The 21,208-nt window shown below is 50.5% G+C and overlaps 10 protein-coding genes across 10 annotated transcripts; 7 read left to right on the top strand and 3 right to left on the bottom strand.

Moving 5' to 3' along the window:
- Positions 1-209: 209 nt before the first annotated feature.
- Positions 210-1,360, top strand: LDX57_001139 (uncharacterized protein; the record flags this gene model as incomplete). Its single annotated transcript, XM_046082782.1, has 3 exons — positions 210-395; positions 457-590; positions 646-1,360. 3 exons carry the CDS (start codon positions 210-212, stop codon positions 1,358-1,360), a joined length of 1,035 nt encoding a protein of 344 aa, XP_045938739.1.
- A 1,525-nt stretch (positions 1,361-2,885) lies between these two features.
- LDX57_001138 (uncharacterized protein) lies at positions 2,886-3,268 on the top strand (the record flags this gene model as incomplete). The annotated part of the gene is made up of 2 exons (XM_046082781.1): positions 2,886-2,997; positions 3,060-3,268. The coding sequence occupies 2 exons, from the start codon at positions 2,886-2,888 to the stop codon at positions 3,266-3,268; spliced, it is 321 nt and encodes a 106-aa protein (XP_045938738.1).
- Positions 3,269-3,935: 667 nt separating this feature from the next.
- LDX57_001137 (uncharacterized protein) lies at positions 3,936-4,763 on the bottom strand (the record flags this gene model as incomplete). The annotated part of the gene is made up of 1 exon (XM_046082780.1): positions 3,936-4,763. One exon carries the CDS (start codon positions 4,761-4,763, stop codon positions 3,936-3,938), a length of 828 nt encoding a protein of 275 aa, XP_045938737.1.
- A 549-nt stretch (positions 4,764-5,312) lies between these two features.
- Positions 5,313-6,193, top strand: LDX57_001136 (uncharacterized protein; the record flags this gene model as incomplete). The annotated part of the gene is made up of 2 exons (XM_046082779.1): positions 5,313-5,335; positions 5,398-6,193. The coding sequence occupies 2 exons, from the start codon at positions 5,313-5,315 to the stop codon at positions 6,191-6,193; spliced, it is 819 nt and encodes a 272-aa protein (XP_045938736.1).
- Positions 6,194-7,192: 999 nt separating this feature from the next.
- Positions 7,193-8,350, top strand: LDX57_001135 (uncharacterized protein; the record flags this gene model as incomplete). Its single annotated transcript, XM_046082778.1, has 2 exons — positions 7,193-7,914; positions 8,149-8,350. 2 exons carry the CDS (start codon positions 7,193-7,195, stop codon positions 8,348-8,350), a joined length of 924 nt encoding a protein of 307 aa, XP_045938735.1.
- An 858-nt stretch (positions 8,351-9,208) lies between these two features.
- On the top strand, positions 9,209-13,001 carry LDX57_001134 (uncharacterized protein; the record flags this gene model as incomplete). The annotated part of the gene is made up of 4 exons (XM_046082777.1): positions 9,209-10,190; positions 10,495-11,965; positions 12,036-12,577; positions 12,724-13,001. The coding sequence occupies 4 exons, from the start codon at positions 9,209-9,211 to the stop codon at positions 12,999-13,001; spliced, it is 3,273 nt and encodes a 1,090-aa protein (XP_045938734.1).
- Positions 13,002-14,365: 1,364 nt separating this feature from the next.
- Positions 14,366-15,808, top strand: LDX57_001133 (uncharacterized protein; the record flags this gene model as incomplete). The annotated part of the gene is made up of 1 exon (XM_046082776.1): positions 14,366-15,808. One exon carries the CDS (start codon positions 14,366-14,368, stop codon positions 15,806-15,808), a length of 1,443 nt encoding a protein of 480 aa, XP_045938733.1.
- A 206-nt stretch (positions 15,809-16,014) lies between these two features.
- LDX57_001132 (esterase/lipase family protein) lies at positions 16,015-16,721 on the bottom strand (the record flags this gene model as incomplete). The annotated part of the gene is made up of 2 exons (XM_046082775.1): positions 16,015-16,176; positions 16,227-16,721. The coding sequence occupies 2 exons, from the start codon at positions 16,719-16,721 to the stop codon at positions 16,015-16,017; spliced, it is 657 nt and encodes a 218-aa protein (XP_045938732.1).
- A 500-nt stretch (positions 16,722-17,221) lies between these two features.
- SGD1 (MIF4G domain-containing protein) lies at positions 17,222-20,081 on the bottom strand (the record flags this gene model as incomplete). Its single annotated transcript, XM_046082774.1, has 2 exons — positions 17,222-18,432; positions 18,485-20,081. The coding sequence occupies 2 exons, from the start codon at positions 20,079-20,081 to the stop codon at positions 17,222-17,224; spliced, it is 2,808 nt and encodes a 935-aa protein (XP_045938731.1).
- Positions 20,082-20,471: 390 nt separating this feature from the next.
- Positions 20,472-20,971, top strand: LDX57_001130 (signal recognition particle 14 kDa protein; the record flags this gene model as incomplete). Its single annotated transcript, XM_046082773.1, has 2 exons — positions 20,472-20,498; positions 20,591-20,971. The coding sequence occupies 2 exons, from the start codon at positions 20,472-20,474 to the stop codon at positions 20,969-20,971; spliced, it is 408 nt and encodes a 135-aa protein (XP_045938730.1).
- Between the last annotated feature and the right edge of the window lie 237 nt (positions 20,972-21,208).

The raw sequence follows: 21,208 nt of genomic DNA, 5'->3' as shown, positions 1-21,208 counted from the left end.
TACCGAAGCCCATGTGCTTGTCCAAGCGGTAGAGTACTGTAAGTCCAGACGGAGAATCGCATACGACGCACTGCTGAGTCTTAGCAGGGAATGAGAGAATTTACCCCAGTATTTTACCTCATCTTGAAATCGCGCCAACCGCTTATGTCTTTCGCATTACGCCCTTCATCTTTCAAAAGGGGCTGTCTTACCCGGATCATCTAAAACTTATGCTGGTCTGCACGTCGCTCACACATCGCATGAACCAGAGCGAGACACAGTCGAGAGAGCTGGAAAAGACTTTCATTCATCATCGGGGCCAAATCATTCGCTCTTTGCGTGATAGCATTAATGCCCCATCAAAGAGTACTGGGGATCTTGTCATTGCAGGGACATTGACCCTTTTACTGATTGATGTGAGCAAGTCTTGGAAAGAATAAAGAGTCTATATATACTGATGCGCGTCTGGCGGAACAGGTCCAGCAGGGTGCATCGCATAAATCATGGCGATATCATCTCGATGCCGTCCGAAAGATCATCCGGCTACGCGGCGGCATGGGTCTTCTGGCTAATTCACCAGGTGTAGTGCCGTTACTTCTGTGCTTTGTGCTGTACGTACTTCGAAATCACCCCCGCAGTACGCTGTTCAAGCTGACTTCCACATAGTTTCACCGTGATTGGAGATACCACCTCGCCTGCTTCCGACCTGACAATGGCGCCTGCGCATTTGGCGGACCTCCAATTCATTATAGATCAGTACGGCGACACTAGCTTCGCCTTTACCGTGCATCCCGCCCCTATCCTGGCCCATATCATGCAAATCAATTGCCTTCGCGCCCGAGCTATAACAACCACTCAGTCTACAGAGCTAACAAACCTAACGCAAGACGCGTACGAAATCTTGGGCCAGATCCTAAAGTTCTCTCCTGAACAATGGGCTCGAACAAAGCAAGCCTCCAAGAATGACTGTTACCTCCTCGGGAAAATCTTTCAAGCCGCCGCCGTGGTATACTGTATTTCCTCGCTGCAGAGCCTGTCCGTTTTTCCCATGACGCCTTTTCTGCGAACTACCTGTATAATGCAGAGTAGCCATCTGCAAGATCTTCTGAATGAGGCGCTCTCGGGCCCCAAATTCCAACGATTTCTGCTATGGTCGCTGGTCGTGCTAGGCGTGGAAGCGGCCCATGGTGGCGCCGCCATGCAGGGTTTTGTGCAGCGGCGACTCGTGGATATGCGCCTCCGAACAGGGATACATGCCCCTGTCATTGCTAAGGCAGTGCTAGAGCAATTCTGGGATTCCGGAAGGATATGCTGGGATGATTGCTTCGACGAGCCGCATGTGTTTGTAATGCATCCTGGGTTGGATTTGAGTAGATTATGAAGCTGGAAGGGGGATGTGTGAATAAACGGTTGCTCTTCGAAAGCTGTGATTCCTTCCGATCAATTACATGCCTCAGGCAGCATATGCTGAGCGCTGTGTCGGCCTGGATGCCTGAGGAGGCATTAAGGCAGCCAGAGATTTCCTGGAAGATCGGCTTATATTCGCCCTGCAGAGTCTATCTTGTGGCAGCCAATTCCTGTCTTCACCTGAAGAGGGCCTCTCATTGCAAGGATGATGATGAAGCCTCAAGTGGCAGAACAAGACTGAACTCACTCTGTTGGACCTCGGTAATTACACCCTTCATAAAGATAGCGCCTATCTCCGTGGAGAACCAATTAGACACAACAGCAAGTAGACCCAAAATTGTGACCCGTAAGTTCCACTCGTGACCATTACGGAGTAGAAACCACTGATGTTTTCTTTTGCTCAGCTGTGCACAAGTGGAGATCCTCGGCTGGACCCGATGATCGACAGTGATATGTGAACTAACTTTATGCCAATCCGGGGAAGCAGAGGGAGCCTGCGCGATTTTCTACTCAGTCAGTGGCCAAGTAACACCGATGGGGTCTGTAGTATTGAGCTGATCGTCAATAGTCCAGATCACAGCCGCAGTCCGGCATATCCGACGAACCTCGGATCAGATCTATCCGTAGATATTGGGGTAAGGCTGGTTGATACGTCATATCTGAACATAGGAATTTGCGAAGAGAGAAGTAAATTAGAGCATGTCATGGGCCTTTGCCACCATCGATGTGGATCCTCTGTAGATTCCCCTTTGAGTATGCAATGCGACCTGCCTTACGATCTAGTGATTCTCATGTCAAGGAGATGTTACCAGCTGACTGGGTTAATTCGAGATTGACCTGACTCGCCATGTAAATCTGGGAATCTCCCATGTCTCATCTAGATTCCCGCAGAAAGCAGAGTCAATATGCATGAACACGACTTTCGGGGTCTGTAGAGTTGAGTGTCCCGTGACCCTGTCAAATTCTAGATTCTATCAAAAATGTTGATGTTTCGATAAAGTTCTCCTCGGGCTTAAGTTAGAGAGTCAATTGAGTGCCATTGCAGATTTAAAGTCTGCTGAAAGCTACTATATCTTTATCTACACCCACGTACTAAATCAACCACTCTGCACGGCTTCATAGCAGGGCCCATGAACGTGGAGATATGCGCGGATTTAAGAGTTCCACTATTCAAGCTGCTCCCTTCAGTGTGATATAGCACACATGTCAAGTGATCGCCCCTAGCTGAACAGTTGCGGCTATTCCATCCGTTCGTTCCATATAGTTAGGCTGTCGATCTTGAAGGTTGCCACGGACCATTCCTATAGAGGGAATGCAACATTCCAAATACTGATTCAGGCACCGTTGCTTTTTCTCTCTTGTCCAAGGACATATAAGGTGGCACCTCCGTCGGCCTCAGAGGAAGTTCCAACGCAGCATTTCTTTCCCCATCAGATCAGCTCTCAAGCCAATTCCAATCACATTCAATCTAAAGACCCAATTCAATCCATCTATTCAATATGAAGTTCACCGCTGCAATTGCCACCGCTGCCCTGGCCTTCGCAGGATCTGCGACTGCTGGCCCATGCACCGCTGGCTTGGATTACTGCACTGATGTTCTTGATTCTCTTAGTAAGTGCATTACCTGTGCCCATTTAAACAAGAAAGCATACTCATACGATTGCACAATACAGACTACGGCTACCATGATGCTATCCGCCAGGAACTGCGCAACAAGGGAGAGATCTTCATCTCTAATGCCCCGGGTACTTGGGAGGGTCTCCTTTTCCATTGCAACAACGACCATACGATTACTCTGAAGGACAAATGCGTTGGTGGCTGCTGGAACGGAGGAACTGGCAAGAGTGACATTTGCAGCCATGATGCGTCGAACTGGCTGTGAAGGACAGATACGGTGTAGCAGCCGTTTTGGAAGAAAGGATAATATCGAGGGCGGGTTGGCGGATTGTTCGCAGATTTGTTTGATCGTTTGTATGGAGAGTTTGCTGGTTGATCAGAACTGCGTGGTATACAACATAACTTGGTGGGATGAGATCCTTAGAAACTGTAGTTAGTTGATCGTATGCAGTAGTTCAGTATGGATTTATCTATTAAGATTGTGCGCTATTAGGTAGCTCTTTTAACATTGAAACTAGGTAGCAGAGGGGTTTTTTTTTCTATCTTCCAAAAGAAGGCGCTGCTGAGGACAATCAGTATTTGGCGAGAATCATGAAGGTGATAGGCCTATTCGCCGGTGGGCTAATTGATAAGATGAATTATGCCGCGCTACTAAAACGATGACATTGATCCTATCTTATCCATATAAAGAACTCTATCTACATGCTGAACTTAATCCCCACAAATCTTAAGCTTATGCATGCTGCCGACCGCAGTCGGTATGAGAATCTTTAGAAAACTAGCCTCTGACAAAGTTCTATAAAGATCCGGACACCAAAAAGAACATTCACTCTTTCGAAAAAGAAAAACGACCAGTTATTGAAAAAGCCTCCAGTTGCATTTAGCGACTATATTTGACAAGTTAGATACAAAGCCGCTATCGAGGCTTATGCTTAATTGAAAGATGCCCGACGCATAGCACTGGCCTGAATCTTCCACACAGGCCGAGCCAATTCCAAGAAGCGAGGCCCGAACTGTTGAACTTCACGTTTCGATCCTTCGTCGCTGTCTATTTCGTCATACTTCCAAGTCATCCGAGCTGCATCCGCATGATCCTTGGATCCGAGATACCTCCAGAGATCTCTCCAGTTAGAAATAGTCTGCTTGATGCCCTCGTGGTTCAAGTTGACATTTTTCGCCACGAGATAGAATGACGATTTGATAGCATGTATCTCGGGATGTTTGTATACCTGTATGTCGGCGAACATGCTGAGGGCATGAAGAATGCACACGGTGTGCCAGGTGTCAATCTGATGAAGAAGCAGGACCAACGATCCCCCCTGCTTGAGCCGATCCAGGGCGAACACCAATTGAGACACCGACAAGCGAATTGCCTCGCAGTAACCACGGTACACTTCTTTGGGCTGCTCTTCTGTCACCGCGCCCCCGCAGAATATGAGGTCGTACGGGTCCCCAAGGTAGGGACGAGTAATGTCAAACAATCCGGTTTCAATATCTTTCACTACCACTCCTTCATCGATCAAGTCATATATTGTCGCATCGGTATGCATGATACTTCGAAAGATCTGTGGGTTCATAACGTTATAGCCACCAAGGGGGGTACCGAGAATGATTGCGTCGATGGTTGATCCTGGAAGCGCTTTCTCGACAGACGCCGCGATGCCCCCCGGAGACAAACAGAGATCGAGAACCTGAGGGGTAGACGTGTGTAGGTCGAAAACCTTCGGGTCCGCTGCCAAATATTCCCCGACTGTCTCCATTATTCGAAAGAGACCTTCCTTTGTCTGCTGCCTAGTACTGGCAGTTTCCTTCCGTCGAGCCTGGGGGAATTTGTCTGCATCTGGATTGTCCAAGGCCTTTGGTTCTTTAGCACATATCATGGTTCTTATACCTTGGAAAGGCTCACTTTCGTTCTGAGATCTTGTAGCTCGCTGTAAACCGGGTCGGAGGAGATATACTCTTTCCACCACCTGGGGGCTCCATCGTTTTCAGTCATATTTGCCTGCATTTTGCAAATTTTGCCGTGGTTTGAGGCGTCAACAGGAGGTAGAAGAGAAGGTTCTGAAGGCGATGGTTTTTCTAGAGTGAATAGATGATTTTCTGTCAAAGTGAATGAGACCAGCGCACTCTGCAAACGCGACAAAGCCTGGGTTTGTTGATCGTTCAAACAGCCGACTCTTGCACCTTCTCTCACCCGTTCTCTCTTTCTTTCCTCTCTCATGCTTCCCCTCAACCCTCCTTTACAATTTCCTCTGTTTGATTCTTTGTTCTCCATGAGTGCCTGGCAAAAAATAGCAAAAGCCTGCATCATGACGACACCTCTAGACAAAAGGTACGCCCTCCAAACTTTTACCAAATTGCCAGCCGTCAATTGCTTATTCTGCTGTTTCGTAGTACCTTGACCGGTATAACAAGGATCAATGTCGGCATTCCAGAAACTACCTTCGATATTCACATTGAACTCCTACGCTCCTGCTCCACATTCTTTGACCGTTTGTTCAAAGATCATTCTCTTCTGGAAATCCAAACAAACCCCGTTCCTCTTCCCCACGATGACCCCGATCTGTTCGGCGATTTGGTCAGCTGGATCTACCGCGGCACTATCTCCAAGTATTTCCTCGCGGAAGACACTGACTTCTTCCTGCTCCGCCTCTGGGTTCTTGCTGCCCGGTTCGAGATGCCTGGATTGCAAAACCACGTGGCCTCGCACTACCTCGGCGTGATGAATACCCAACCAGGTGAAGTCTACGACAAGGCCAAGATCGATTTCGTCTACGAGAACACTCAGCCCGATTCCCCCCTGCGTCGGCTTGTAGTTGATATATGGACGCGCAACGGAACACAGACCGGGTCTTACGAGCTTCTGCACTCTTTGTCTCCTACTTTTCTTGCTGACCTTTGCGGCGCGTTGTTCGAGAGAAAGGACACTAGCTCCACTCCTCAGATGAGCTTCGCGGATTTTGCCAAACGGTACCATGTGCAGATTCTGGCTATACAGGATAACTCAAGAAAGAGGCTCTTGGAGAGTGAAGTCAAGGAGGAGTCTAATGAGTCTAATGTCCCGCAGCGCGCGACAGCGGCACAGATGGAAAGACGAAAGATTCTTACTCCTAAGAGACGGATCACCTCCTCTCCTAGTGCTTTGACGGTCGCTTCTGATGATTTGTGGAAGAAACGGAGGATGAGCTGAGGGGTGTGAGATTCATCGTCACGTCTGCGCAAAGGTACCTTGGGTTTTGTCTTGATCGTATGGTCTGCTCTTACAGCGACCTGGGATAATTTACTGTCTTTGAATGGCTTTTGAATTGCAAGAGAATATGTAGTGCTCTCAATGTGGACCTTCATAATATGAGAATGCATGCATCCTGTTGTTGAAATTCGGGACCTCTTCTCTCTATCATTTCTATTTAGAAGAAGTACATAGTGTGACGACTGACCAGAACCCACTACTATATAGAGTGATGCGCGTATCAAGTCTGTTGACTTGGTATTCTAGTCTTTTGGTGGCTCAGTCAGTAACAGTCCCACAGGCCTGGTAGAAGCGCACCTGCCACCGACCGTCACATCTTCTAGGACAAGTGGTGAGAGACTGGCAGTTTTATGTTGCAGCAGAGCAGTTCAGTGTCTGATTAAATTAATATAAGATTGCTTTTTAATAGTCCCATTTTTGAATACTGCAGATGGGACCGCTAAACCTCTTTAAAATCATTGGAATTGGAATCAAACCCGCGTTGCAAAACACCTCTATTGGCAACTGATTGTCGAAACTCGATGGTGACGAAGATATGAGGCAAGAGTGATGGGAGTGAGAGATTAAGGAGGGAATGTAGTGTGGATGGGTAGCAAATCTTGTCACCCCCTCGGACTCATAACTATTTCTCCCTTCTGTGGTAAGTCATTAACTGTGAACCGTGGGAACCAAATTCACCTTGTCTACCTCATATTCACTTCATATTTACCTTGTTCACTTCATCTGAGTCACCTCTTCTTTTTGTCAACTACCTTTCTCCTTTTCCCTTGTCTTCTTCCAACCCTTTTTTCTCTTTCCTTTTATCACACCCATCTTCCATCGCTGAACTTTCTTCTCCTGTTGTTGTTTCTGATTGTTTCTTTCAAACTGCTCAGTATCTTCTCTGCTGCATCTGGCCGTCAGTTTTTTATCGATAGATAGCCTGGCTAATCAGTCAAGATGTCCACTACCGCACCTGCATCCTCCCAGCGCCCTGGCTTCGTCGCTATAAGTACTGCAACCGGAAGATCCATGGACTATACCGATTTTGCATTTCGGACGCTTCATCCTCCAGACGTCCTCATCCAAATTGAAGAAGACTTAGACAACGAAGACGACCCGCACTACCATCCAACGTACATCGATCTGGCTACATCCATCTATGACAAGGCAGTGGCCATCGATTCGATGTTTGATCAACAAAACGTTCATTTCTCTGCTCAGGATGATGATTGGGAAAGCCATTGGCGAAAGCGTGTTGGGACCCCTCTGACGAGATTTCGGGACCAATGGCTCTCGCTTCGAGAGATCCCCCCGAGCGGGGTCCAGTCTCACGGCTCAGACCCTCTTGCAGCTGGCAGAAGGACCGGTTCCTTGAAGAAGGACCTGACTCGACTGGGCAAAACATACTTCAATTCGCATCCCGGACCTGACAATCTGGCATCCAACATTGCACTCCACGGTGACCTAAACTCTGTGTTTAACAAGTATATTGAAAAAAGGGAACACACAGATGATGAGCTTATGGTTCTGTTTAACAAGGTCATCTGGCGACTGAATCTTATGGCCGATGCTGATGAATATATCCTTGCAATGGGCCTGAAGTTTGCGAAATGTAGCGAATATATTCTGCCGATTAATAGACACATGCATTCCGACAAAGACAAGCTCCAAAAGAGGGCGTACCGTCTACTGATCGAGTCAAAACTGATCAATCGTTGTCCCCCTCCCCTTATTCCTCAATTTACGAAACCACTCAACTTTCTGTCATGCGCGCTTGCAGAAAACTGCAAAGATGAAATTGAGATAGATAAGCTTATCGCGAAAGCAGTCGAATGTATGTCTCTTTTTCTATATCAGTCCTCATGATAATCTTGTTTACCGGCAAGAAATATTTTCTAACTATTACGCTATAGGGAAGAAAATAAAGCGACTCAGCTACTGCCTAGTATTCAAGCGTACAAGGTTGTAAATGACGATGTCATCAGATCGAAACTGGTGACTTGTTTTCGGGCCCTCAGGGGCGTTGGTCACAAGCTACATGTTAAGGCACACGCCATTAAACACAAGATGTCTGATGCGGCGACCGCCAGTGTGGAAGACATCCCGACTTTCTAATTATTTACCTCTCTCCTTTGAATGCTGCCCATGAAGTTTGCTTTTTGCCTTCCTCTATTCGTTTTTCCCGTGTTTTTTTTTTTTTTTTTTTTTTTTTATATTTTTTCATTCTTGGGCATATCCTCGTCATCCAATCACAGGTGAGATACATCGCAGAGGAGCTGTATCAGAAATTGTTTTTCATTTTTGCTTTTGCTTTTGCTCCTTGTTTTGTATTGACAGTGAAATGGAAGGGAAGGTCGTCAGGGCGCTGGGGTCTTCTAGCTTGGCTATCTAAAGAATTCAAAGGCATGCAGTGCTTAACACGGCCTACTATACTTGTGACGAACTGAAGAACGACCACGAAGAACCACTATATAGAGCGATGCGCGTACCAAGTCTGTTGACTTGGTATTCTAGTCTTTTGGTAGTCTAACGGTTAAACGTTCCATTCTAGGCGTGAACCAAAGGCGGAAGATGGTAGAAGCGCACCTGCCACCGACCGTCACACTTAGCTGAGCCGGGGCATGACAGTTTCAAGGGCGTCCAGTAACAAAAAACTTATTATCTTTATAAATAATCTTAATTTAAAAAAAAAAAAAAATTTCTATATTTAGTTAAATCTTATTATTATATAAAAATCTTAGAATCTTTTGTTAAATGGTTTCTTTCCTCTTTATAGAAAAATTGCTTGACTACGAGTCATAAACAAACTTGTCTTTTATTAGCTTCTTTGTAGACTGTCACATAACGCACCTCCCCTATCAGTGCTGAGTCATCCCCTCCCCTTCCCGGATCCTGACGCTCAACTCCGAATAAAGGAAATCACAGACTGAACGGTGAACAACATACAGATTGATCAGAACAGACATCGCCGATATGCCTCCTACCTCCCCTTCTTCTTCTCGCCGACGAATCCTCCTCCTCACCTTCGATGCCTTCAACACGATCTACCAACCCCGCGCCCCAGTCTTCGACCTCTACGTCCAAGCCGCTCAATCGCGTAAACTCCCCCACGCGCAACACCTTACATCCGCGACCCTCGGCGCGGCATTCAAATCGGCATTCAAAGCGCAGACAAAAGCATACCCGAATTACGGTCGCGATCTGGCCATTCGTGGCGAATACGGTGGTGCAAGACAGTGGTGGGAGGAGATTGTGAGAGGGACGTTTACAAAGGCATTGAGTGATGCAAGGACTGGTGTCCACGACGCGAAGACGGAAACAAATCCAAACGCGAGCGAGATCCAGATACCGGAGGACTTTGTTGAAAGGCTCCAGAAACTGTTTGCCAGTCGAGAGGGATACGCGTTTTATCCCGGAGCGGAGAGGTTGTTTGAGTATCTCCGGCGCGTAAAAAGACAAGGGACCGGACCGGGACCGTTCGATCGAGTCATCGTGGGCGTGGTTTCGAATTCGGATGATCGCGTTCCTGCCGTTTTGAAGTCCTTGGGCCTACGGGTGGGGAAGGTCAGGGCTGATGAGGACGTGGAGAGTATGCGGCTGCCGGGGTTTGAGGAGCGAGGTGGAGGAATAGCAAGAGATCTTGAAGAGGTAGAAGAAGTTGAGGGATCATCAGTCCACGAGGATGTTGACTTCGTGGTGACGAGCTACGAGGCGGGTGTAGAGAAACCTCATCGAAAGATCTACGATATCGCCAGACGACAAGCCGAGAGGATTGTCGGACAGGGAAAGGCACTAGAGTGGACCAGGGTGCATGTGGGTGATGATCTAGCGAAGGATTATCGGGGGTGCCTGGATGCCGGCTGGCGGGGATATCTTGGATTGGACGGGCGTAGTCTGAATGAATTAGAGGGAGTACCGGGTACCGATGTGTTTGGGAGTTTGGACGAGCTGGAGGGTAAGTTGGAGGAGTTTAAAGTATAGATTGGCGATGATATCATGGAGAGATGATTGTATAGACCTGAAGTTAGGGCTAGCTGGGGGTGGTGACACTCTCCCCGTCTGCCCTCATTTCCTTCAAGATGCGAAAACGAGATGAAGAACTGGTTTTCTCTCTCTTTCGGCGTCTTCCACATGTTTATATTAGATAATTCTTTTCCCTCTTCTTTTCCCTCTTTTCTTTTTTTCGCCTTTTTTTTTTTTTTTTTTTTTTTTCTTCTCTACTTCGCCGACCGCCGAGCTGAGTCATCGGCGACTGGCAGTGACAGCACCTCATCGTTCTTCATCTGCCAGTCCGCCTGCCTCTTGCACTCTCGGCATCGTCAGTCGCCCTCTCAGCTTGCCTGGAATGTCCCGTCCCTATCGCTCTAAACGCCATCGTCCCTGCGACCAATGCCGCGAGCGAAAGCTTGGCTGTCAAACTGACGGTGGGCTGCCCTGCATTCGCTGCCGCTCCGCCGATATCGCCTGTACTTTTGAGCATCCGCCGCCCAAACGGCCGCGACGAGAGTCCTCGCAGTCCTCGTGGGTCTGGGACGATGTGACTCCTGATCATATTCCCCAGCCTACGCAGCCGCTCGAGCAATCGCAAACGCAGCCTACGCAGCAGCAACCACCCCCCATCGGCCAAACCTTCAGCTTGGATGACCTCCCGGTGGACGGTGTCTCCCCGGCAGTCTCCGGCCAACTCGTCTTCGGCCGATCACCGACACAGTTCGTGCAGTCGCTCGACCAACTTCAGGGATTCTCAGCTCAGCTGTTCGGGGCCTCTGCAGAGTCTGATCCCTGGCTCCTACGTCATTGCTCCTTTGACGATGCTGGCGTGAAATGTTTCTACAAGGTGCATTTCCGGAATGCCGGCGGCGTGCCCACCGCTGACAAGATCCCCGTGCATTTCATGATCGCCGCCGACGAGTTGGCCGACGCGGCCAAACGCGAGACATCCTGTCGACTGCCGGCCGAGGGCATCACAAGTTCGGCTGCCGCTTCTTCACGCGACGAGCTCAACCGTCTTGTACCCCCAGAATACGGCCCCCGACTGGTTGCCTTATTCGTCAAGTATGTGTTCCCGGCGTTGCCGCTGCTGTCGCGCTCGCACATGGGCCTCACTCCGTCGTGCTGGACGCCCCAGCCCTGGGTCCTCGAACGCACGCCCGTGCATCTCCTGGCGGCCATTTACGCCTCGGCCCTGCCCTTTGCCGTCCATGACGACTATCTCTGTGTGCTGCAGACCTACAGCGCGCCGCCGGCGCATCGCCTCTGGCGGCTGGTCTACGAGCTCATCGCTGAGGAGATCCACACTCCGCATCTAGCCGTTCTACAGGCCGCCATCCTCTACCTGCATCGGCCCCTGGACGATGCCCAAGCCAGCCGGGCCGACACGCCCTTTGTTTGGTCCTGGGTCGGCAGTCTCGTCGGTCTGGCCGAATCGCTCGGCCTGCACATCGAATGCCGCATGTGGGGGATTCCTGCCTGGGAGAAACGTCTTCGGCGACGACTCTGGTGGGCCGTCTACGCCGAGGACAAATGGCGCAGCTTGCTGCTCGGTCGTCCCCCGTATATCCACGCCGGCGAATGGGACGTCGCCGAGCTCGACGACACAGATTTCCTGTATCATGCGCGAGGCGCGGCGTCGGCGGCGTCGGCGGGCGTGTCGGGGACGTTGGACCCGGTTCCATTTCGTTATCTCGTGGATTTGTCGGCCATCGCGGAGCAGATCTATAGCTCGTTCTAGTAAGTTTTTATTTTTTTTGCGTATCCCTAAACATAGTAAGCTCATCAGTTAGCTAATAGCGTCATACAGCACTCTGCGCAAATCACAATATCTCTCGGAACGATTCCACGCATCTCATGATATCGGCCGTCCGCTTCTCGAACGGCTCAATGCCTGGTATTCCTCACTCCCCGAGACCTTCCGTCTGCCGAACTGGAGCAAATCCGTCAGCGGGTTAGCACCATACCCAACCTCCATCCACTTCGCCTACATGATCCTGGTGCTGTTCGTCTACCGCGCCTTGCTAAGACCGATGGCGAGGTCCTCTAGTCCGCCACTAATCTTCGATCTGGAGGAGATGCCGACGAATCCTGATCCAGTCCCCGGGGCGAACCCGGAACTTGATGCGTCGGCGGACGTCAATGGGAACGGGGTGGTTGGCAACGAGGATGAGGATCCGCCGCTGCTCGATTGTTTTGATATGCCGGAGATCGAATCCTTCCCGGCGGTCGACCTGACAGATCACGGCACCGGCGAGACGATCTTGAACGCGGCGGAGAGGTGCGCGTCCATCATGGTGAGCTTTACGAGACGATTGACGAGCAGTGATTTTGTGGGTTTTTGGTACTCGTGTACGTTTCCCTCCTGTCTTTTCTTTCTCTATTGTACTCTTTGCTGCTCAGTCTCTTCCCGTGTCCCTGAAACACATCCCAAAACCGACGTTTCACAACGCCCTCCACCAGTTTCGAGAACAGGGAACTAACAAGCAACAAAACAGGGTCCCGCATTTCCTTCGCCACCGTTTCCAACTTCCTTCTCCTTCTCCTCATCCAAGCACCCAACGCCGACCGCGCCCTGAAAGGCAAACAGCTCGTCGAGTCCTGGCTGCGCGTGCTACGCTGTCAAAGCCAAAGCTTCCCGATGATGAAATTGGGTCTCACGCGACTCGATGCCGTGCATTGGGTGGGTCTGGAACAGACCTTCGTCCTACCGGGCCATGTGGCCGAGGTGGTGAAGAGCAGCAGTGGGAATACTGGATCGGCGGCGGGAAGTTAATTTGATCCCGCTCGGCGGATATCGGCCGTCGGGTAAGTGTCAGGTTTTTCTAACTCTTACCTAGTCAGGTAGGTAAGGGGTTTTGCTTGGGGATTTTGAGGTTTCAATGATCTATATATACCCTGCCCTGTTTCTGTTGGATTGTTGGATGTTGTGTCAATCAGGGCTACGTTCATCCGTTTACCACTCAGCATCTACCACCTACCTCATCGACCCTATACAACTATACACCCTCCCACCCTTCGGGAAAAGCAGATAAACAGAACGGGCAAAGGGAAACACATTATGCCGAGCTCCATTCTCAACATTCTATCCAAAAAGCATAACCAGAGAACCTCAAGTCCGGTGTCTGAGTCGGCGTCTGAGATCACCTTGATCGAGTAAGTCTCACCCTTCGCCTCCAGATATAGTCAAGAGAGTCCCAGAGTCCCAACTAATCACGCCCGCTACTTAGGCGCAATAAATCCCACGATGGAGGGCGAGAATGTATCTCGTCCAGTATGAGAAAGCCAGTTCGCGAGCGGGAGGACTTTAACGGTATGTTGTTTTTCGACGTCCCCTCTATGTCTGTTCATTTTGGTTGTAGCTGGCTAAGAAAAGTACCATGATAGCTGCCGATTTATGTTTCGGGTCTTGTTGTCGAAAGTGATCTTTCATCTTTCATAGTTTTGCGCTTTTCGTTTTACTTGTCATGATTTGGTCGCGAACGGTTTGTGGATAAAAGTTGGCGCTCATTGGTAGAAATTACATTTAATTAATAGTAAATAAACATTTATATATATTCCTTTCTAGCCACCTCCCACAATCAAGCGGTAGTTGGAGCCTTTTCCACCACGAAAGCCTTGGAGTGCCCATGTTTTCTGGCTAGCCCCAAATCACGATGATCCATAGACACTAAGGGGTATAAATTGTCAAAAATGCAAAGTTATTTAGCAGGATACGTCCTCCACTAAACAAAGCGAAGGCTTCTGCCCAAGGTCCAGACAGACCTACTCTGCAGCCTCCCGCACCCAGACCCGCTGCCGAATCAATTGAGTTACACTACCTCCATTCTAGAAGAGTAATAGCTGCCAAGGATACAAACACCTGACGTCATGCAGCGTCACCCCTAGTTAGTTTGGAAAATCAGCTTAATCTGATGGTCCTTCTATATCCGACTCTCTTATCGCTTATCTTATCTTATCGGCTCCCACAAAGTAACTGTCACATGTTCTTCACCCACATCATCGATCGATGCCTCCCTCCAGCTCTCCTTTTCAACTAATCCACAGAATCCAGACAAACGATGCCACTACTGACCAACCGCCCTATCTCCGCAACATGAATTCCCAAAATCAATTCAATTCCTAACCTCAACGATCAAGATGCCACGAACCCCCCAATTCGCATCCACGCCGCGCTTCCTCCTCTCCCAGCGCGGCCCTCCCTCCTCATCCTTCTCCGCATCCCGCCCCCTTCGCCCCGAGGCCATCGACGAAGATGATTTCCCGCAGAACAAGCCCCTAGCTAAACGTGTCCGCGGTCGTATAGGCCCAGTGACACCGGTGTCGGCGACGAGACAAACGGGTACTTTAAGCGCCGCCCGCACGAGGGACGTGATTGAGGATTCCGACGAGGAGAGCGGGTTGTCTGCGGGAGAAGTAGACTCGGAATTAGAGGCGGAGTATGAGGCGCTGTTTGGGGAGACGAGATCGGAGTCGAGGTCGATGGCGAAGAGAAGGCGGGTAAATGATAAGGAGAGGGGGAATGACGACGGCGACGAGGAAGAAGAAGGTCGAAATAAGAGCGTTGATGCGGACAAATACGACTACGAGCGAAAAGATAATGCGAGTGCTCATGAGATTGGCATCGACATTGGCAATGTCAATGAACCAGAGCCTGACCCCGAACCCGAATATACCCAAGATAATCCAAACGAAGACCCAGACCCAACCCCATACTCAGACGAAAACATCCCCTCCTCACCACTCAAACCGCCATCAACGCCATACCCGAACATCCACCGTCCACGCTTCCTTCTCTCCGCGTCATCGCAACCACATACGCCTTCGCAGGCATATTCCCCTCTCTATCCTCAATCCTCTACGAAACAGCACCCCTCCACCAATCCGTCAGAAATGACCCCCGCTGCCCCGCCATCCACAGCACCAGCGACAGCCATGGATTCAACAATGGCACCTCCGCCGTCAACCCGTCGAAAACCGACCTTTGTTCTCCCGCGCTCTCCATCGCCCGATACGGCTGCTGACGACTTCCCGTCGTTGTTCTCGCCGTCCCGGACGCAGCGCAGAAGAGGACGACCGAGAGGTTCGGGACAGGAGTATGTGGCTGGTGGAATGGCGGAACAGGTGAGGGGGTGGATATTGGAGATGGGTGTGAAGAGCAATTATCGTTCTGGGCATGGCCATGAAAATGAGCGTGGAGATGGTGGGTCGGGGGGTCTGGATGAGCAGAAGTATGCATTTTTCCTTCGTGCGAACGAGGTCAAGAAGTCTACGATGGGGAGTTGTGGGGAACTGGTCTTTGTGAGAGGCGTGGATGGTAAGGAGGTAGGAGGTAAGGATGAGGATGAAGATCGAGATGGTGGCGATGGGGTGGTGAGAAATGTGCTATTGATGGGTGCGCCTCAGTCACATAAGTCAAATCCAGAGACGAAAGAAGGGGGTGAGGTCGCGGATCTTCAACAGGGGGATCTTATTGGAGTAGGTCGAGGGCTGGTTTGGGATGTTGAGCTGGATGCCATGGGGGAGTCGGTGTCTGGAGAGAGAGAGAAATGGTCGGTGTGTATGGAGTGGGATAGGTTGTGATCCATTCCGAATCTCTTCGATATATACTTTACGATTACATAGACTATGATACCCTATTTTACTAGACTTGTGTTCGCGAAAAAGGCGATACAATGCGGAAGGTATATGTGTCTATACCTAGGTGCTTACTTTCCTAGACACCTGTTGGGCTTTCACAGTGCTTGCTTCATGTTTATGATGTATATAATCCCAGCTAACATGGCCCCCTACAAGCCTCTAATAATCCCATCCACGACATCCACCACTTCACTCAACCAGGTAACATGAGGACATTGACCCGTATCCAGCTCGAACACCTGCACCTCCTTCCCAGCGGCCCTCATATTAGCGACCATATTGCGCTGATCACCAACGGGCGTACTCAGATCCTGCAGCGTGTGTATATAGAAAACACCAACACTGGCACTCCTCCACGCACACGGCCCTGTGATTCCCTGTTCCAGAATCGCCGCACGACGTCTGCGGTCTCCATGAACAGAGGGACAAGGTCTTCATCGCAATTGTCGCGGAAAATCCCCATCATGGATCTGCCTTCGAGGAGCACGAGTGCACACATGTAGATTAGGTGGATCACGGCGCCCCCACTAGCAGGCAGACTTTGCTGGGTGCGAGTCTCTACGCTCAAACACAACCTGGCTAGCGCATTGGTTCCGACTTGGCCTCCGTACGAGTGCAAGAGGATGACGATCTGCCGGCCGTCCTGAGCGAGACGTTCCACGTAGTCGTGGAGGTAGCGGGTGTCGGTTTCGAGATCAGCGGTAGGGGGCCAGTCACCCTTCATCGAGGGCAGTGCTGGCACGTGAAGTTCATAGCCTAGGTCTCGAAGGGCGGAGACCAACTCAGCGTAGTGGGTTGGTTTGTGCCAGGCACCGTGCACCAAGACGATGGTTGGTTTGGGCTTGGAGGAGGTCATGGTTGCTGGCAGGTGATGGTTGTGAAAGCAGAGAGAAACTACCTACCGATTCCAAGAGCAAGGTAAGTAATTTATCTACTACCTTATGGACGTGGCTGCGGTGGACAGAGCTCGTGTAACACTCCAAGGGAAGTATTGCTCTTTCTTTGTTCTCATGCATGGTCTTAACGGCGGGCGTTATAACTTATTGCCGAGAGCGAGTTCCTCCTGTTAAGCGTGCCTAGAAACGCGCATTATGCTAGCTCGAGCATGTTGCACACCCAGGAATCGTGACTCAAGCTTACTACCGGGCGAACTGTCTGTGCTTTGATTGGGAATTGGCTGTAAATCCTCATAGCAGGCTTCTAAATATACAAGTTTTGTAACATGCACTACGGATCTGACCTTATCAGGAAGCGTTTTATAAAAAAGGGTTGGAGTTGTGTTTAAAAAAAAGGTACGTAGGTATGTGTTGAATGTATGGACCTCTATGCTATATTCATATTGTAAGAACTGTGAGATTAATCCGACTCCTTCGCAACCACCTTCAATGCATCAACGGCCACCTTGCACCCCCAACGCACCACCTTCTGCTCCTTCTCCGACACAATATCCGACTTGGAAACCACCTTCCTGATGAAATACATCAATCCCTTGACGACCTGCGGCGTGTCCCTCGTCCGCATAAAGATCTCCATCAGCGCCTGCTCATCCCGAGCCTCTTCATCCTCTCCGGCCTTCTTCTTCTTCTTATCTTTCTTGCTGCGTTTACTCTTCTGCGATTGCTGAATCGTCGTGATAAGGAGTAGTTCAACAAATGTGCTCGTCTTGGATTGCAGGTACGCGAAGTTCAGCGTTTTCAGAATCCCCAGGTTCAACGTGCCATCGGCGATCAAAGTGCCGTAGAACTTAGCCAGATTGACGACCGATTTCATAGGCATGTTCGATTGCTCGTCGTCTGCGTGAAAGTCGTCGTCCTCGTCCTCGTCGGCGCCGGTCTCTCCCATGCGCTTGAAGATGTTCCACAGGGTGTACATGAATGAAATTTTAATACGGCGACCCATTTCGCCGCAGAGCCGGCGCGCGATGAGCATGTAATACGGGTTGTAGGCTTCTTCCTCCATGGCGCAGTGGGTGAGAACACGGGGGATCTCGTATTCCTGGGCGCGTTTGAGGCGGAGTTTGAGCAACCGAACGTGTGCGTCTTGGTAATCGGGCGCGGACATGATGGCGACGAAGATGGACCGGCGGACATCGGTGTTCATGCGGTGGGCTTTAGCGAGGGAGGCGTAGTCGGGTTCGCCTTCGCTGTCTGAGTCGTCGGCCTCTGCGGGCAGCCCGTGCTGGTTGGTTGCGGAGAGTTCGTTGCGCGCGGACTCGAGCGGGTCTTCTTTCCAGCTGGCACCGACGAGCCACCATTTACCTTTTTTCGAGGCGTTGTGGATGTCGTCGCGCGAGATGCTGATGGGTTCTGTGGCGCGGATGACGCGCGAGTTGTTCAGTCCACCGAGGATCTTGCGCATCTTGGTGATGTGCTCGGAGGTCACCGTAGTCGAGCCGACGCCCACACCGGACTTCATGCGGTTATTCTTGAGGTCGGTGATAGTGTCGATCATGAACTTCGTTCGGACTGTGAGGGCAGCTTCGCCGGCTTTGGCGACAGCGGGTTGAATCAGGAGGACAATGTCTTTCAGGGACGAGGGATCGTCTTGTCGCAACTGAGGTCCGGAGTCTAGATGGGTTAGCATTGGTTTCAAAGAGAGACAGGGGTTGTGAGAGCGTACTTCGGATAATCTTGAGCAGCAATTCGGTGTTTTCTTCCGTGATTTCCTGCAGGAAGAGTCGGATGTAGTCGAAGATAAGGGTGCTTCCGATGACGTGGAAGTTGTACAGCTGTGACAGAAGGGAGATCAAATTGATGGCTTCCTTGCCCTCGAACTTGCCCTTCTCGTCACCTCCAGCATCAAACATCTCCACGATCTTCTGCACAAGTTGCGCACCGAAGTCGATGCCGACCACCTTATACACAGCCGCAATGAAACCCGCATGGAGAATTACGAAGGTATCCTGCAAGGCAGACCTTTCGCAAATCAACCCGAATAGCAGATTAATCAGGGTGGACGTTACTTCCCCTCGAGGATAATCCCGATAAAGCTTCTCATATTCCGAGAGAATCGATACCATGTTCGCTTCGGACAGCTTGTTGAGATGTCCTTGGGCTTGTCTCCGTAGGCGAATGAGGGTTTCGGATTCTGAATTCGAGGCGGCGCGCAGAGAGGGTGGGATGTATTTTTGCGGTTTGTTTTCTGTTGGCTCTGGAGCTACAGGCGCAACGTAGGGATTTTCGCGTTTCTTGGGGGCAGGCTTGTCTTCCTCTTCGTCGACCCCTTCATCCTCGTCCTCATCATCCTCATCAAACTCGCCGAAAGCATCATCATCCTCATCACCCTCCTCCTCCTCGTCATCTTCGTCTTCGTCATCCATGTCGTCCAAATCATCCAAGTCACCGTCCTCCAATTCGTCCAAGTCGTCCAATCCCATATCGCTTCCCATGTCACTGTCGTCCTCGCCAGATTCACTGTCGGACTTCAACCCTTGAGCCTTTCTTCGTTTGCTCCGCAGCCAATCGTCGGCTTCTCTTTTGCGCTTGCGACCTTCATCCGCTGACCCGTCATCCAAGTCGCCTAGCAAGTCATCTAGACCATCGTCTGCAAATGATTTCGGAAGTTTCTTTCCCTTCTTGAGTCCAAGCCTCTTTTCTAGCGCGGCAATCTCTGCGTCGTCCTGGTCCAGTTTTTCCTGAACCGCCCTAGAAACCTTCGGTGCTGACGGTACGTCATTCATGTCCTCGTCGCCATCGTGATCCCTCTTCTTGCCCTTCTTTGATTTGCTGTCGCCCGCTTTGGATTGCGTTTCCTTCTGCTTCTGTTTCGCGGCCTTTAATTGTGCCATCACATCCTCCTCTGCGCCTGCCTTGGGCGTCGCAGCTTTCTTTTGTTTGGCAGCCTTCAATTGCGCCATCACATCCTCCTCTCCACTTGGTTTAGGCGCAGCCTTCTTTTGTTTAGCGGCCTTCAATTTTGCCATAACATCCCCCTCGTCATCCGATCCACCCATATCCGAGTCCATTCCGTCAAGATTGTCATCATTATCGCGACCACCCCGCTCCTGGTAGCCCTGTCGTTGTCCTCCGTGGAATCCGCCCGGGCCTTGTCGCGAGTTTGTCTTCTTGCTGTTGCGCTCTTCTCGTCGTCGATCTTTTCGCGATGCCGGTCCGTTTCGCTGAAACCTCTTCTTCTTCTCGCCGTAGTGGTCCTTGATGTCCAATTCAACGCGTAGGTTCCTCGGCAAAGAGGTCGTATTATGCATGAGCCGAGGCATCGTGAATAGAAATTGCGCTATGCGACGGAACTTTCCTTCGCTGTTCGCTGCTGGAATCTCTAGAAGGAACTTTTTTTTTATGCCGCTGAAAAGTCGGAGAATTGTGGGCGGAGCGGAAGGCGGACAGCCCCGTCGTCTCAAGGCGGTGTGAAGCCCGATGGGGCCCGCGGTGCGGAGGTTCTGGACTTCTTGTCTGGTCTTGCTTGTCTCGCTCGCTCACTACTCTACTCGCTATCTCCGTAGCATTGAATAATTCCATACTGCCTCTTGGTGCCTGTTTCTTAAAAAACTCTCTCTGCAGGCTCACAATCTTCTACCTCCACCCGACCAGTCAATTCCACTCTCGGTTACAATCACACAATCCGCACCAAACCATTCGAGATAGTCAAGATGCCAGCACATCTCGCTCACGACGAGGTATGTCTTCCCATTACCTCTACCATTTTTCCCTCCATCGCTCTCCTCAATCCATCTCTAATCCTCACCAAAAGCTAACCCCGCATCAACAGTTCTTCACATCCCTCACCACCCTCCTCACCAACACATCCCAAAAAGCCCGCGGCTCGATCTTCCTCACCCAGAAACCTCTCCTCGCCTCGAACCCCTCCTCCGAGACCTCGACCACACCCTCGATCCTCGTCCGCGCCACAGACGGCAACACCAACGCGCCGAATCCCAAGTCCGCCAAGGAAGGAGACGCGAAGAAGAAGCCCTCGTCGACGTCGCAGAAAGTGAAGCTCTCGACGGTTGTCGCGCCGGAGGACCTCGAGGCGTTTTATACGAGATATGCGGAGGTCTGTAAGGCGGGGATGACGGGGCTGAAGAAGCGGGATCGGAAGCGTGGGAAGGCAAAGGGGAAGGGAGGTGCTGGGAAGGTCACGAAGGCTTAATTTTCTTAGCTTTCTTTCTTTCGCTCGTTGCTTTATGTATGCGGTTCTGAGGGGGTGAGGGGATGATCATGGTGATGGAGTGGCTGGTTTGAATGAATATATAAGGTTCAAAGGGTGATGATTTGCTTTCGTGTCTTTTGCATTCATGGCGTTCTGTCTGGTTTTGAGTATACTATTTCTCTGTTGATATTTGGGCCCTGCCTACCTACCTTACTAGATCACTCGGCAATGAATAGA

The sequence above is a fragment of the Aspergillus melleus genome (genome assembly GCF_016097325.1).
Source record: "Aspergillus melleus strain CBS 546.65 chromosome Unknown contig1, whole genome shotgun sequence".
Taxonomy (NCBI): Eukaryota; Fungi; Ascomycota; class Eurotiomycetes; order Eurotiales; family Aspergillaceae; genus Aspergillus; species Aspergillus melleus.
This window is presented reverse-complemented; position numbering and strand designations above follow the sequence as displayed.